Here is a 16,827-nt window from a genome sequence, read left to right on the forward strand (position 1 = left end):
TACTCAGCCCAGTCTCTTGGCAAATAGAAAAAAAGAAGTATGTTTACTGTGTGGCGCAGGTACGCTTTTCAGACGTGCCACCTTGGCAACCAAGTGAAAAAGAGCTAAACAGGAAGGTAACAACCTTTTTCCAAACTTAGCCAACAATAATAAGTGCTATTGTTGTTTAACACTAGCCTCGTTTTAATTATCTAAATCTAATCTAAGATGCTTTTATTGCCTTTACCACCTTTGCATTTTTTCCAGTAGTTAGTAGTACGAAGGAAAGCACTTACACAGAGCACTTAAAAGAAACAACATAGTTGACAAAAGTGCTTTCCAGTTAAAGGACAGTAATAACACACAGAAAATACACGTTAAACGAGAAGAAATACCAGTTTTTAAAAGGTCAGTAAAATACATAAAAAAGATGAATACAATGGACAATAAATAAACCTAGCAATAAAGAAATGAAAAAAGATTAAAAGTGACTGTTTAAAAAAAATCTCAAGTCATACTTTGCATTATATTTTTAGTTTATTGTCCAACTTCATCTCATTGTTTTTAATACCTAATTATTTTTAAGACCTAACATTACAGTTGCATTAAAAAAAAAATCAGTTTCTTTCTTCTTTTTATTGTAATAATAAAATTTAGCAGGTTTTAGTAAACAGGCTTTGTGTCAAGTTTATTTCCTGTTTTGTAAGTATCTTTCTGACTCTGTGTTATTGTATCTTCTCTGGGATCTAAAGTACCGTTTTTCTCAATCACTTTGATGCAATCCTCACAGCAGAAAAGTCATTCTCACCACTCTTTATGCAGTTCTCAGCACAGCAGTCCCCCACCTACGTTAGCCGTTCTCATTGTTTTTAAAAACACGCTGTTTTCAATAAAAATACCTCAAACATTTTTCATATATGTAAGAACAATACACTTTAATGCTCTGTCAGAGGCACCAGTGAAACTGTCCTTCAGCTGAAATATAGCAAATATAGATACGTTCTCAGATGAGGGTTAGTTGCAACAAACAGAGTTCAGTACTACCAGTCTTATGTCACAGGTGCGTGTCATGGCATGTCATGCTAGTACAAGGTTGAATCCCCTATTGCCTTCAGAGTTGCCTTAGATTCAACAAGATGCTGGAAACATTCCCCAGACATCACACTGTTGCTGCAGATTTGTCAGCTCTGCTGAGATCTGTTGACTGTGGAAGCCATTGAAGCTCTTCTGCATACCTTGTTTGTAACGAGCGCTTGACTGAATTACTTTTGCCTTCCTATCATCAGCTTAAAGTAGGTTGGCCATTATCATCTGACCTCTGACATTAAGAGGCAGAGATAATTGTGCTGGATACTTCCCCCAAAGGTCAACAGTTTGTAAAATACTCAAACCAGTCTGTCTGGCATCAAAACGATGCCACGTTGAGTCACCTTTCTTTCTTCTGACGCTCTGTCTTTACCGTATTATATGAAGCGCCTTGAGGCGACTTTTGTTGTGATTTGGCACTATATAAATAAAATTGAATTGAATACCGTATCCGTGTGCCTAAACCCCAACCTAACCTTTTGAGTTGCTGACATATGTGCATAACTGAGCAGTTGAACAGGTGTACCTAATAAAGTGGCCACTGAATGTTTGTCGTTGGATTTTACTGGACTATGTCCTCAGATTGTATGTATATTTTCTTTGTCAGTTTTCTGATGCGTATACATTCATATACACATTTTTGCTTTTCTTAATTTCAACAGTTCTGTAAAGTTTCAATAAATCTCGAATGGATGGAATTCATATATTATAATAATTAAATCAGTTTAATCCAGACTTTAGTTTGCTGGAGAGGTTGCAGTTGTTTACAGAGTGTATTCTTTGTTGGAGTGCCCCTCTCTGGTGCGTTGGTAAAAGCTCCTGCACTAAGCTGATGTCATTTCTTATTGTCAGGGTTTCTGTGAGTCAGCTTTGATACTGGTTGGTGCTGTTGGGCTGATTGTGCTGCGGCTGCCATCTGGAGCAAAGAAAGCGAAATTCAAGCTCAAAACAAACAAGCCATAAAAAATAAATTATACAGAGAGGTGGCACTATTGCACCTGCTTCATCCTCTAAATGGCATCTAGTAGTCCAGTATGTTTGCCATACTGACGGTTATCTTATCTGAAAGATAAAATAACTGTTAGCCATCTTTCAATTTGTCTGCTAATGTAGCACATACATGTTATGTTTGCACTGTTACCATAAATCTCTAAAATTACTGTAAAAGACATAATTACATACAAAGCTCAAAGGACATTGTCACAGTCTGGGGTTGCAGACCGTGGGGATATGGGAAAGTAGAACCCAAAATGCAGGACTAGTGCGATGCAAAGGTGTCTTTATTTACAGTTAAGTAAAAAATAAAAGGCAAACAAAAAATCCCCTTGTGCTCCCGACTCCCGTTTCGTGTCTTCTCCCTGCGCCCGTGCTCCGTGTCTCTGTTCCCTGTATACAATCTGTTCGCTGCTTCCTCCTTTCCGATAATCCTCCTGGGAAACGCACACAAAGGCACCCGTGAGTACTGGTGTTCTGGGAATCCATTCTACCTGACAAACCATCCTACCCCTTGTTTCTACGCATACAACACGAAATTCAGTGGCGAACCGACCTTTGTAAATATAAGCTACAAACATACTCTGACGGGTAAAATTAAGTGCCAAACCATCCTACCTTTGTAAATGTGACCTACAAGCATACTTTAACGGGTAAAATGAAGTGGCAAACCGTCCTGGCTTTATGAATGTGAGCTACAAGCATACTCACTCTGATGGGCAAAGTTACGTGGCAAACCGTCATACCTAGTTACATTTGTGCTGGAATTACTCTGTGACAGCAGAAATGTGCATAAACTACTTACGATAGGACGTTTTGTCAGAACACCGTTACACAGCAGCAGAGTAGAATAGAATAGAATAGAATAGAATAGAATGCCTTTATTGTCACTATACAGTTGTACAATGAGATACAGAGCATCTCCTACTCAGTGTAAACATGCTGGGGGGGGTACAGTTCTGCAGCGCTATGTACATATGGACAGTATTAACATAGGGAAAAACATATATATATATATATATAAAATGTACAATATACAAGACGTAAGTAACATGTAATAAATAGTGTTATGTATATACAGTTGAGTTATTGCACATAGAATTGGTATTGCACAGTGGTGGTCCATAGAGGAAGTGGGAAGTGGGGGGCTGTGTTATCTGTGCATGTGTGAGTTCAGGGTGGTTATCACTTTGGGGAAGAAACTGTTTTTGAGTCTGTGGGTTTTTGTGTTGATGCACCTGTAGCGCTTCCCTGAGGGAAGCAGGCTGAACATGTTGAAGCCAGGGTGGGAGCTGTCCTTGATAATGTTTGCTGCTCTGCTGAGGCAGCGGGAGGAATAAATGTCCATCAGGGAGGGGAGAGGGCAGCCGATGATCTTTTGTGCTGTCTTGACCACACTCTGAAGCCTCACTCTATCTGCTTTGGTGCAGCTGCCATACCATACCGTGATGCAGTAGGTTAGCAGGCTCTCAATGGACGAGCGGTAGAAGGTCAGCAGCAGGTTGGAGTTCAGCTTGTACTTCCTGAGGACTCTCAGGAAGTGCAGCCGCTGTTGGGCCTTCTTGATGACCGCTGAGATGTTTCCTGTCCAGGAGATGTCAGCAGAGATGAGGACACCAAGGAACCGGAAAGTGTGGACCCTCTCCACACACTCCCCGTTGATGTAGAGGGGGGCCAAGTCGGTGTTGTGTCTCCTGAAGTCAACAATGAGCTCTTTGGTTTTCTTAGTGTTCAGTGCCAGGTTGTTTTCTGAACACCATGCTGCCAGCTTGAGGACTTCCTCTCTGTACTCTGCCTCGTCTCCCTTCGAGATGAGTCCGACTACCGTGGTGTCATCAGCAAACTTGATGATGAGAGTGTTGTTGTGGGTCGAACTGCAGTCGTGGGTGTAGAGAGAATACAAGAGGGGGCTCAGCACACAGCCCTGTGGGGAGCCGGTGCTCAGTGTGCGAGTGGAGGAGAGATGAGGGCCGAGTCTTACAGTCTGGGGCCGGTTTGTGAGGAAATCCTTTATCCAGGCACATGTGAGAGGAGGGAGGCCAAGAGTGACCAGTTTGGTGATGAGGATGTCCGGGATGATTGTATTAAAGGCTGAGCTGTAGTCCACAAAGAGCATTCGGACGTAGCTTTGCCGCTGCTCTAGGTGACTCAGCACAGCGTGGAGAGCTGTGGCGATGGCGTCTTCTGTGGATCTGTTTGCACGGTGTGCAAACTGGTGGGGGTCGAATTCTGGGGGGAGGTAATCCTTGATGTGCTGAAGGACTAGTCTCTCAAAGCATTTCATGACTACCGGTGTGAGGGCCACAGGTAGTACTTACTTCACACAGTAGCTGAGAAACTGACGGGAAGTCACGCAACAATCCACCATCGAGCGCTCAGCCACACTGCTATGTAGTGCCCCCGACGATCCAGATCAGCTGCAGGTGTGTCATCCTCCTCCTTGGGTGTGGCCAGCCTTCCAACAGGAACAACCCTCCAGGCCTGGTGTGCCAGGAAAACCAGGACACCCCCAACACACACACACACACACACCAGTACACAGGGAAACAAGGGACAGCAGCACCAAACACACACCGTCAAACATTAACAAGTCCATAGACTGCTCACGAACCCTGGGTCTGACAGGTATAAATTCATGAAAACACAATAATAATAATAGAAAATTTATAAATTTGAGCTTTTCACCTTTCGGTTTCAAAATAAAATATTAGCTGACAAAATAATTATGTCTAAATACTGATTGTTTTTAAGTATTTGGTATAGGCCATGAAAATACCATATGCACTTGGCACTCAGCTAAAGTAATTATTTTGATCATCATGAAAACAAATAGGGTGGCCAAAATATTAGGAAAACCTCTCAACATTACGGACTGCAGCCATTTCAAAACAATTAAACATGGCAAATTTGTAATACTGTATTAATTTAGCAATGCCTACATGTGAGCAGTGAGTGACTACTGATAAACTACCGAGTGTCTGATGTCTGTGAGCAACACTTTTAAAACAGAATAACAGCCAAATCCACCAATAAACACTAAAAAAAATGTGTCTTCATAATGAAATGCCAAGGTAACTGTATGGGAAAGTATGTTTTTATAGGATAAAGTTCCAGCGGCAGGAAACATTATACAATGCATTCAAAGGACTTTTAAAAAGTAATGTTAATGCAACTGTAATCCTTTTTTTTCTTCACACATTACACAGAAAGATTTTAAATTGGGCATGCGTGCTGTTGTGGATATAAACTTTGTAAACTGATCCCCCACAACCACGTAGTTAATCCCATATTAAGATGGAGGGGAAGAGGACGAAGGTCAGAACGACTTTTTTAAGAGCACAGTCCAGATGAATTGCAGGAAATAAAAAAATAAATGTCCTTTACAGTTAACACAGACAACTGGGAGGACAGTAGTGTTTTCTAATCATGTGGGTTAATGCTGAGTTGTGTAGGTCAGGTGACTATTTATCTGTTGGATTGTTAGTTTAGGCAGACCAACTATAACCACTCTAGATTAGATTTAAACATTTGTGACATTGCTGATTAGTAGGGATGGGTAATGGACATAAACGGTAGTAACCAGACCGAAAAGCAGCGCACATTTCGGTGCTTTTTTTTCCTAAAACGTCATACACTTTGGATTCTAGCCAATCATTTCACCTTTGCAAGCGCAGGCGGGCCCAAGTAGGTACGTACGTTCTTTTAGAGCAGAGCTACAGATTAAAAATGCCCAAGGTAAAGCGGTCAAAGTCTGGCTGTACTTCACAGCAAAAGATGCAAACTCAGCAGCCTGCAACAAGTGCTTTAAGGTGATACTGTGCAAAGGAGGTAACTCCTCGAAACTGATGAAACACCTGGCGACGTATAGCATTTTGTTAAAAGTCGCTTGCTGCGAGACCTCACACCGAGCACATCTACTGCGGGTGTGGTGCCTGTTATCGGACCCGGAGTTAGCAGCATCCCCCAAAAACCCGAAGAGGAGAGTCCTGGCCCCTAGCCCTGCCAGTGTAGCAGGGCTAGGGGCGTAGTTACATGGCTGTCTTCTTGTTTGATGGCAGATACTTCCTTCACCCTGGCCAAAAAGGCTAAAATGACGAAAGAAAATCATCCCTACTGATTAGGAAATAATGGTTTTTTTTGTCATTTAGAGAACAGGGTTGGGCAGTTTAAGAGTCACACCATTATCACAACATTAGACTTTCTACACTAACGCAAGCCGTGAGCTTCCAGACACCACTCCTGTTTTAATCAAGCAATATTTCTAAAGGTGTAAACTGAAGTGCCACTTGGCACCTCGCCCAAATGCTGTCTCGTTTACTGAGGACTTCTTTATTAGAACATGAATGCATGGCAAACTACAGCACAATGAGTGCAACACAGAGGTGCACCCTCTGTTGCATCAACCTTTCAAATAAAGCAAAACAGACTAAATGCTAGAAAGCACAAGCTCCGGTTAAATAATACTCTACGTAAGTAATGTGAAACTGTTTTAACAGTCATTGTCTTCACCGCTGAACATCTTTAGTTTTTAAAACGATATCACACCATATGTGCACTGCTTAAAACACAGTGTTCCTGTACTGCATAACACAAAACAGGTGTGCAGAAGGCGAGGTCGACCCTACAGGGACTAAAAGCACCTGATGCTCTCATTAGAAAGGGATCAAGGAGCTCGGAGAGACATAACCAAGGTTATTACAGTGGCAAATTTTGCGTAGTGTAGGTTGAATGTATGTCAGTCATGTAAATTTCCTTTATCCAGATTCCATTAAATGTATGTTTCTTTTATATTGTACTTATTTAACAAAATTACTTGTAATAAAATTACTTACAGTCAGCATTCGGGTCATAAATATTTGTTTGAGTGAAGGGTGACACAGTGGTGTGGTGTTTAGCACTCACAGCAAGATGTTCCTGGGTTAGAATCCAGGCTGGGGCCTTTCTGTGTTTAGTTTGCATGTTCTCCCCGTGTCTGCGTGGGTTCAAGTTCTCTGGCTTCCTACCACAGTTCAAAGGGAGTGCATGGGAGTTAGGTTAATTGGGGATTCTAAAAACTGACTGTAGGTATGAACGCCAGCGCGAATGGTTGTCGGTCTATGTGTTGGCACTGCACCAGACAAGCGACCTGTCCAGGGTGTACTCTGTCTCTCACAATATAACAGTCGGGATAGGCTCCAGCCTGCGAGGTGACTGTGTGGTGATAAAAACTCAACTAAAGCTAAACATTTTCAGACAACTAAAGCATTTTAGTCAAGTAGAATACAAATGAAAACTAAAGTTTGGAAAAAATATATTATATTATGTAATATACAGTATGTTTCAAACTAAGCAGCTCAATCTCTTCCGCTTGATAACGTTTTCTTTAAAGATTTAACAATTTGGGATCAACTTTAAAGAAAGGCAGGTGTGAAACATAAAAGTGAGGTCAGAGGTCAAATGTTACGTGATATTTAGAATCTCCATATATATCATTTCTTATATGCTTGTTGTCAATACAAACAATGGCAGTAAGAAAATTTAATTGAAGTTGCTCTATAGCATTATTATCACTTTGACCTTCAGACCAGTCGACTGACCTTGAAGGAGAGGTCAGAGGTAAAATGTGACATGATCATTTAGATCTTTATATGGTACTCTCTAGGTTACACTCATTGTTGATTCCAAAAACTGACTATAGGTGTGAATGTCAGCGTGTCTCTCTGTTTGTGCTGGCCCTGTACCAGACTGGTCACCTGTCCAGGGTGTACTCTGTCTCTTGCCCCATGACAGCTGAGATTGGCTCCAGCCCCATACCCCATCCTGAATTGGAGAATGGATGGATGGATGAAAAACCTTAGTTATAGCATTTGTTAAATGTGTAAAAATCTATTATTCTTGCTTGAAGAGGCTTTGATGGATGTGTTTACTGAGACTCTGGATGTCTGCTAAGACTATGTGTCAACTGCTTTCAAAAAGTTTGTTTTTATTGCAATATCTGTACTGACACGTCTAAATCCCACCTGTAGCATATGAACTCCATACAACACTCCTTAAAAGAGTGAAGCGAACGCTGAAAATTACAAGTGAACTTTCAACATTTAAACTTTGGACTGGTTTATAGACACATGGTCCAAAAGCAGATGGTACATGGGGGTGACATCTGAAGCAGTAAAACCAGTTTGATGAATACAAAACAAGCACAGTCATGATGATAATGCTGAAAACTTTTCGTTGTAGGCTTTTTGCACCAAATTTAACCTTTATATAAACATAACCCTCCAGCTTATACGTTTTATCTGCTGAGCAGTTTACGTGATAAGAATCTGCGGGCGTGCACACAGGAAAATGACCAGCCATAAACAACAAACCTACAGCATGTTGATGGTTTAAAGGGCAAACTCGTATAGTACTACTAGAAGCCTACAGTAACAGAGATGTCACAGATGACTTTATTAATAATAAAAGCATTCTCGCACATCACGTAACAAATACATTGCTGGTCCATCACCGGCTCAACGGGTAGCACGTACAAGTCACAGTTTGTACCGTAAATAGTGCTTTCCCGGCCGACTACGTGCAGTGTGGGCGGGCATGTCCCCAACCCGTCCACACTGAGGTGCTTTCAGGCCAAAGTTAGTAAAGTAGAGTGTCAGATTTCGACAGCACAGGAAAACAATGTAACACTTAAAAAAAGTCTAAACTTTTGGGATATACGTTACCCCGTTTGCCAAAATACCCACAATAATCTATTCTGATGCATTTAGTTTAATTAGGCTACAGTGGCTGTAGAAGCTAACACTAGAGTTTTAAACTGACGGTTAAAAAAAGTCGATTGTGATTGGTGACTCGCCTGGAGTGGGCGGGACCGGAGGTGCCAACTGCAATTGGGCAGCGGGTAGGGCTTGAAAGCGGCACTGGTACCTTCTTCACTGAGAGGAAATTAGAAATTAGGTCAGACGGACTTGTTCCCAGCCTAAGAGCATTCCGCCTAAACGGACATTAACACGGGAGGTTGACAGCGCTCCTGCTGAGGTAGGCCTGTGCTTATTGACGTACTTGTGTACCTGAGCACCACGTTATCAGCTCTCTGTCTGTGTTGGTATGATTGTGCGGGTGCCAGCTTGTTACGCAGCATGCAACAGCAGCAGCACTGCCTTGAGTTCAGACTGTGCTTGGACCCGGATAGATGACACCTGTGTTCACGTTTGTTTTGGCGTAACAGCTCTGAGGTGGTGGTGCAGTGTACAGCTTCTTTGGACCTGTTACTTTAAAGCACCGTTAAATGTTATGGTATCGCACACTGTGTGGGGTTTTTTGTTTGTTTGTTTGTTTATGTTTGTTTGTGTGGCCTGGTGGGCGCCTGTGTTACAATACTTGTGGGTAGAACCACAGATAAAACCCACAAAATCAAAATCATGACCTCACACTAGATATTTGGGCTGATTAGCAAATAACAAATAATGATCAGACATGTGATGAGAGTTTGAAATCCTGCTTGTTTTATTTCCACCAGCCATTCCTGTATCCGGCTAAGCTCTTTACTTTCTAGCTAATGGGAAACAGCAAAGCAGAAAGTAGAGATTGTCATGTTTTTGCACTAACCCCAGACAGTGTAGCTGAGGCTGATCTAAAACGACCTGTCAGACACAGGATGGCTGCACTGCGTCATCTCAAGCAGTGCCACCCGAGGGGCATTGCTATCTCTCAGTTTCACACAAGCAGCCCTGCCTCTGCCAAACAGCATTACAAAATGCTTGTGCTGGGAGGAGGAACTGGCGGTATCGCAATGAGCTCCCGGATGAAGAGGCTGGTGGGAGCAGAGAATGTAGCTTTGGTGGAGCCCAGCGAGGTAAGGACACACTAGAGGATCACAGTAACCCAGCACCCACTGCAGATTTAGGCTTTCATTCATTTCATCCGTGACTTCCTGTTTACATTTCTGTGCTTCAAACCTTGAAAGGAAACTTGCACGCAAGCTTGTGTCAACAAAGTTTTTTTTATTAAAAAAAAAAGTGTTTTTCAGATCCACTACTATCAGCCAATATGGACCCTGGTTGGTGCTGGTGCAAAGACTGTAGCGTCCTCAAGCCGTCCCACTGCGAGTCTTATGCCATCTGGAGTGAAATGGGTGAAATCTAAGGTTCAGGAAATTAACCCAGAGACAAATACTGTACGCACAGCTGACGGGACTGAAGTAAGTTTGCAACAGGAAACTGTAAAGTTATAAAATGGCTTAAAAACACGTGATCTGTCTCTGTGTGTGTAAGAGAGAGAGAAGCTGAATATTATTTTAAAGACCTGACATAAACTCGTTTTCTCCCTACAGATCTCGTATGAATATTTGATTGTGGCGCTTGGTTTAGAGCTCCATTATGAGAAGGTGATATCACAGGGTTTTTTTTCCCATTTGTTTAATCAGCCTCTGCCAATTTACATCTTAAGAGATTTATACTCATACTTTTTTGCTGTTGTTTTTACTTGTAGATCAAAGGACTCCCAGAGGGGTTTGAGCACCCAAAAATTGGCTCTAACTACTCTGTCCAAACTGTGGAGAAAACGTGGAAAGCATTGCAGGATTTCAAAGAGGGCAATGCTGTGTTCACTTTCCCAAATACTCCTGTGAAATGTGCTGGAGCGCCACAAAAGATCATGTACCTGTCAGACGCCTACCTCAGGAAGGTACTTGAATCTTTGAGATCTATTCAAGAGACAAAAAATCAAATGTGATTTTTTTTTTTTTTTTTTTTTTTTTTCCAAATTTGATGAGTGGTTTTTGTTTTGTTTTTTCTGCTTCAACTGAAGACGGGCAAAAGGGCAAAAGCCAATGTGATCTATAACACATCATTGCCTGTGATCTTTGGGGTAAAGAAATACGCTGACTCACTGTGGGAGATTGTGAAAAAGCGTGACCTACAGATTAACCTGAGGCACAACCTGATTGAAGTGCGCGCAGATAAGCAAGAAGCTGTGTTTGAAAATCTTGACAAACCAGGGGAAACCAAAGTTATCGAGGTAACTGTAACAGCAACTTTCACTTTTGTTTCATGTATAAATGTTCTTTTTAAGTACTGATAAAAAGGGTGTTTGTTTGGGGGGGTTACAACCTTTTAGGCTACACATTTTCTCTTTTTGCATCTTAATATATAAAATATTTGAAAAAGAAACCCCAGAATAACCAGAATTTTTTTTAATTAATTTTTTTTAAGTATGAAATGCTTCATGTTACACCACCAATGGGACCCAGCTCGGTGATTAAAGGCAGTCCGCTGGCCGACGAGATCGGCTGGTTGGATCTGAACAAAGAAACTCTCCAACATACCAAGTATCCAAACGTGTTTGGGATCGGAGACTGCACCAACCTTCCCACATCTAAAACCGGAGCGGCTGTCGGTAAGCGTGTTGTGCACTTAGGTTGATCGTTGCGCCGAGTGAAGTCTGGAAAACTCTGCTCATTCATTCCACAGCTTCCTCTTGTGTGACCTGCTTGGACTTTTGGTTGGGTTTTTGCATTTTTTTTTTTTTTTTTTTTTTTAAAGCTACTATCTGCTGTATTACACAATCATTTGTTGGAACAAGACTATAAAACACCACCACGCCCAGTGAATTTGTTTCTGTGGGGACATTGCTTGTTTTAGTAGGTTGGTCAGTGTGTCAGGTATCGTTTTGTGAGTTTGATTGGATCCTTACATTTCACAAAGAAGGTTTTCTTTTTTGTTTTGTTTTTTTGGTTGTATTTGGCATGAACAGATAGTACAAGCTTTAATCCTGCACACTTGGCTAATTTTGGATTTCCTGTGTCGTTGCAGCCAGTGCAATCATTGTTAATAATAAACTACATTTCAAGCAATTCAGCGCAGACTTTAGATTTAACATATCGTGTCTCATCACTTAAGGAAAATACCCACACTTTGTGGTGCAGTAGTTTCATTTTTCAGTGTGGAGACAGATTTCCAGGTTAGCTATTCTTCCTGGATCATCCTGCCACGGTCACACGCGATAAAAGGATTACGTGAACAGATGTTCTCGGGTGTTTTAAGCCCACGTTTGGACTGGACTAATCAGGCAGAGTCGGACATGTCCTGAAGCCACTCCAGATTTGTCTTGTTTGTATCATTCAGGGCATTGTCGTGCAGAAACTTGACTCTTCATCTTAGTGTTCGGTTGCTGTGCTCTGGAACTGGTTTTGGCTGCTTTCCTTCCTTCAGCTCCAACCAGGCTGAGACGTGCTGGCATTAAGGCTGATATGAGTCGGTGATGAGCAGCGGCCGAGTGTTAAATACATGGTCTGTTCACTTCTGACTGGATAGTTCAGTTTGGAGTTCTTTAAAAGCTCTATGGCATACTTTACAAAGCTGTCTAATGGCTTTTTACTGAGAGTCACTTCTGTGTAGCTGGGGTACTATACTGTTGTCCTTCTGGAAGGTTTTCCTGTGAAGAGCATTTCTGTTAAAGTGATGTTTGAATCCATAACAGAGGAGTGTCCTGCTTTGTTGCTCAGCCAACTTTACCAATAGAGTTCTACAAAGAGTTCCTGTGTGTGTGTGTGTGTGTGTGTGTGTGTGTGTGTGTGTGTGTGTGTGTGTGTGTGTGTGTGTGTGTGTGTGTGTGTGTGTGTGTAAAACATGTTTTTGCTTAGTCATGGTGGGGTATGCAGCCTGAAGCGAGTGTATACCTTTGTAAATGTATCGCTCACTGCTTTTCTTTTTTCAGTCTAGAGGATGTGGCTGTTTTTAGCCCCTCTAACAGTTGTAGTGTTGACATTATCTGCCGGTCAGTCCATCTGTCTGTCCTTGGGTGAAGTTTGATCTGGAGGGAAGTGTGTCGGTAAAATGCTACACAAGGTGAACAAGTTTCATATTTATAGTTAAATCTTAGGTTCAGAGCCACTGCGTTTCTGGGAACGTGATCTAGTGAATATGAATCTACTCTATGCTGTCTTCTGGGTGTACAGGTCGAAGGCATACACAATGGACGCACTTGAACAACAGATCACTAACTATAAATGCTTCAGATTTTGCTGTAGTCTTCTTTAGGATAAGAGCTCAAAACTTTCATCGCTGTTTGCTTAATTTGGAACAGTAACTGCTGTAAGCATCTCTGGCTTCTGATTGGTTCAGATGTTTTAACAAGCTGCCTGAACTTGTTAAATTTAGTTGAGGCTAATGAAGTCAGAGAGCACAGTAGCCTTACATGCTGCTTGCTATGTTTGAAGTCTTTTATTCTTCTGCCACATTTCTTATTTTGTAACAAAGACCTCCGAACGCCTCAGAGTTGAGACTTTGACTCGTGGCCTGCCCACTTTGCATCGCCACAGGTCATTATGCCTTGATGTCAACTAAATGTTCTTGACTCTCTGATGTAATCACTTCCTGTGTGTACTTCACTTCAGGCTTTAATTCCCATTTAAGAAATGGACCCACCCTCAAGTTGCTTAATAGCTGAATAGTCCCCGTATATCGTTCCCTATAAGCTTCTATGGCAGTAAGAAACATAGTTTTAAATGGTTCTTTGTAGTATTATCACTTTGACTTTCAGATCAAACTATTAAGGAGAGGTCAAAAGTGACATATTTTAAGTCTTTATACAGTAGGGTTCTATATATCAATAATGCACACCAAATTGTAAGAATCATAGATTCTAGATTTTAAGGCATTTTATCAATTTTCAACCAATAAATCACTGAGAACCTTCACAGACAATAAATCATTAAGTTGACCTTAGTGGATGGAAGCAAAATTTTAATGGTTTGTTAACATGACCCCACTCTACACCCCTACAAAGTTTTATCAGAATACATTCAAAACCTTTCTGAGCTAATGTGTTTACAGACAGACTGATAACACGCAAAGGTTCTACCGAGAAAAATAACCTCATTGATGAAGGTAAAAACCAAGAGTAAAACTCACAGCTATGTTTAACAGTCAGGGTAAAAGCATTTCCACACACAAAGTGTAACGCAAAATCAAGCGATTCTGACTAAATGGCTGTGTAGCTTTAAGAAAACCACGTATGACTGGGGGACCTTCAGTTTGCAAATCAGAATAGAGGTTGGACTCTAGAGCAATGGGCAAGGCCCAGGTGGTCTGAACTGGATTTGCCCTGATCCAGAGCAACAGGTATGACAGGGTAAGAAGATCGGTGGATGAAGTGATTCACTTATCTTGTTTGGTGCCTGCTGTAAAAGTCCGTGGGGGCAGTGTGGTGATCTGGGGTTGCTTCAGTTGGTCAGTTTCAGCAACATTGTGTGTCCAAAAGTAAAGACTGAATGACCAGGCTTTTCCATCAATGGCATATTTTCTTCTACATACTTAAAAATGGAAACAATTTATTTGGCTCAAATTGTAGAACAGTGGTTGAGGGAGCATGAGACATTGTTTGCCCTGGATTGGCCACAACAAAGTCTAGATGTTCAGGATGTGCTGGAGAACAGTTTAATCCCATCATCAATGGAAGCTCTTTACAAAAAAAGGAATGTAACTCTGGATGGAAATGAATGTTGTGGTGTTGCACAAGCTTATCAGAGCTAAAGATAGTCCAACAAAATGTGACTTTTGTTTTTGGTTGAGCTTTGTATTTGTCAGTATGTGCAGGTCACCTCAATGATGGTGTGCATTTTAGGACCTACAACAGCTTCCAGCAAACTTGACCAAGATAAACATGCTGGTGTAATTCAGTTTATCGAATAAGGACCTGTTGGATATAAGCAGAATTTAAACTCTTTTTGTTTGTTTGTTTTTAGCGGCACAGTCTGCCGTCTTGAGCCGAACTATCAGCAAAATATTGAAAAAAGAAAAACCAGATAAGAAGGTAAGTGTGACAGCTATGATTCATGTGTTTAATTTTCTATATGGTAAAGCTGCTTCTTAGGAAATACGTCTACTGAAAAACACACAAACTGATAATCTGTCCTTTTCTTGTTTATTTAGTATGATGGGTATACTTCATGTCCCTTGGTCACAAGCTACAACACAGTAATCCTGGCAGAGTTCGACTACAACGGACAACCGCTGGAAACGTTCCCCTTCAACCAAGCCAAGGAGAGGCGATTAATGTACCACATGAAAACAGATGTGATGCCTCACCTCTATTGGCATGGGCTTCTTAGGTATGTTTACAGTTAATTAACAGCAGTTAATTAGCAGCAGTTAAGCCGCTACAACAACAGCTTTGTCTTTATTTGTCTCACGACAGGGGGCTGTGGGGCGGACCGGGACCTTACAGGAAAATCATGCATCTTGGGATGAAATGAAACCTCATCTTCAGTTTGAATCTGAAGGGAAATTCATTGTGTAATCATCTACCCAAGGGTGCACACGCATATGGATAAAGGAGTAATGTGAATGTTTTGAACATCATGATTAATCGGTCTCACAGAAAAGCTCATTTAAGTAGCGTTTTTGATATTACTGTGGAATTAAACGACTGGAATGATGGAGTGGGTCTAAACTGCTCATAGATCAGCTGTTTTTTTTTTTGGTTTTTTTTGTGGGTTTTTTTGTTTGTTTTTTGGGTTTTTTTGTTTTGGGGTTTGTTTGTTTTTTTTGTTTATTGGTACTTTTGACAGCCCAATGAATGGCCGGTCGAGATGCTTTCATAAGCCAGAGATGGGGCTTTTATAGGGACCGAGAACAAAAGTTTGTAGAACACTCTTACTCCACACCTCTGGTGTTTTGTTTTGTTGTTGTTTTGTTTTTTTCAGTTATAGTTGGTCGGCATTGGCAAATTTTATATAGTGACATTAAAAAACCAACTCTAAATTCAGATTATTTCAGGGTAGCCTTTAAGCACAGCATATAAATATTACTCTTTCCTAGATTGCTACATTTAAAACCGTGCACATGTGTACAGTTTAGTCATTGTGCGTGAGATGTGTTCAAGTCTTTGGCTTTATTTAGAGTTTTAAACTAATCAAGCTACCACACATTGTGTAGGATTTGCCATTTGGGGTGTTTGAACATTAACATGCAGGCTACAACAAGTGCTTTTTCTTGCATTTAGACGTCAGTGTCTGAAGTAGAGTTTTGTACATGATGCTGATTTTTTTTTTTTTTTTTTTTTTTAATTAATTCTCAACTGAGGCGAAAACATCTTGGTGGCTGTACAGTCAACGCTAGCTTCATTGTATTAAAACAAAAAACAAAAACCCTATAATCATTAAAATGACTGAAGCTTATGAAACCTCACGTCAGACTGTTATTGCAGGATAATATGAAACAACAAATGAATTGTTTTGTTATTGCATTAATTATTACTTTATAAAATTACAGTATTGGACTTTAATGAGCAGCTTTGATTTGAAATGGTTAAATCTGAAAAGCGGTTTTCAGACACGGGAGGGAGGCCAAAATTTAATTGCACACTTGTGTAAAATTGCCCGTATGTCCTCTGAAATAAGAATATGATAGGCTCTCAGAGGAAGACACTTTCGATAGCACTTTTGCATAATCTGAATCATCTGTTTTACCTGATCACTATCAATAGACTTTGATGTGTACTTGTATAAAAGTTGGATTTAATTTGCAAAATCCAGAGACCTGGGTCACTGGATTCAAACAGACTACTCTTTATTCTTCTCTCTGCATATTAAAGGTCATCAGCAGGACTACACTTCTTATTGCAAACTGGCAGAAAATGTCTTCAGTTCGTGATCACCTTTCCAGCAGCAGTTTAATGTCAACGTTAAAAACATCAATAAATGTCGGAAACCTGCAGGGATATTTAAATGACTGTCTCGGATTTGGTTAAATGCTAAGTTTAATTCACTTTCGTCCCCCCCCAACAAGAGATGAT

At 40.9% G+C, this 16,827-nt stretch overlaps 1 protein-coding gene across 3 annotated transcripts; it reads left to right on the plus strand.

Annotated features, from left to right (window-relative positions):
• The first annotated feature begins 8,906 nt into the window (after positions 1–8,906).
• Positions 8,907–16,639, plus strand: sqor (sulfide quinone oxidoreductase). 3 transcript variants are annotated; one of them, XM_076885901.1, is made up of 10 exons: positions 8,907–9,069; positions 9,551–9,886; positions 10,061–10,231; positions 10,364–10,417; positions 10,522–10,716; positions 10,840–11,049; positions 11,244–11,427; positions 14,777–14,844; positions 14,964–15,142; positions 15,229–16,639. In XM_076885901.1, the coding sequence occupies exons 2-10, from the start codon at positions 9,590–9,592 to the stop codon at positions 15,284–15,286; spliced, it is 1,416 nt and encodes a 471-aa protein (XP_076742016.1). In that variant the 5' UTR covers positions 8,907–9,069; positions 9,551–9,589; the 3' UTR covers positions 15,287–16,639. The 3 variants fall into 3 exon arrangements, with proteins under 3 accessions (XP_076742016.1, XP_004567743.2, XP_004567742.2); XM_004567686.5 differs by having other exon boundaries at positions 9,645–9,886; XM_004567685.5 differs by having other exon boundaries at positions 9,682–9,886.
• The last annotated feature ends 188 nt before the right edge of the window (positions 16,640–16,827 follow it).

Source organism: Maylandia zebra, linkage group LG7, assembly GCF_041146795.1.
Source record: "Maylandia zebra isolate NMK-2024a linkage group LG7, Mzebra_GT3a, whole genome shotgun sequence".
NCBI classification, from domain to species: domain Eukaryota; kingdom Metazoa; phylum Chordata; class Actinopteri; order Cichliformes; family Cichlidae; genus Maylandia; species Maylandia zebra.

Excerpts from the sequence above, each read along its gene's own strand:
- sqor (XM_076885901.1), top strand. The coding sequence starts at position 9,590 with ATGGGAAACAGCAAAGCAGAAAGTAGAGATTGTCATGTTTTTGCACTA. Across the intron at positions 11,050-11,243 it reads GGGAAACCAAAGTTATCGAG|TATGAAATGCTTCATGTTAC; the intron begins GTAACTGTAACA and ends ATTTTTTTTAAG. Across the intron at positions 15,143-15,228 it reads TATTGGCATGGGCTTCTTAG|GGGGCTGTGGGGCGGACCGG; the intron begins GTATGTTTACAG and ends GTCTCACGACAG.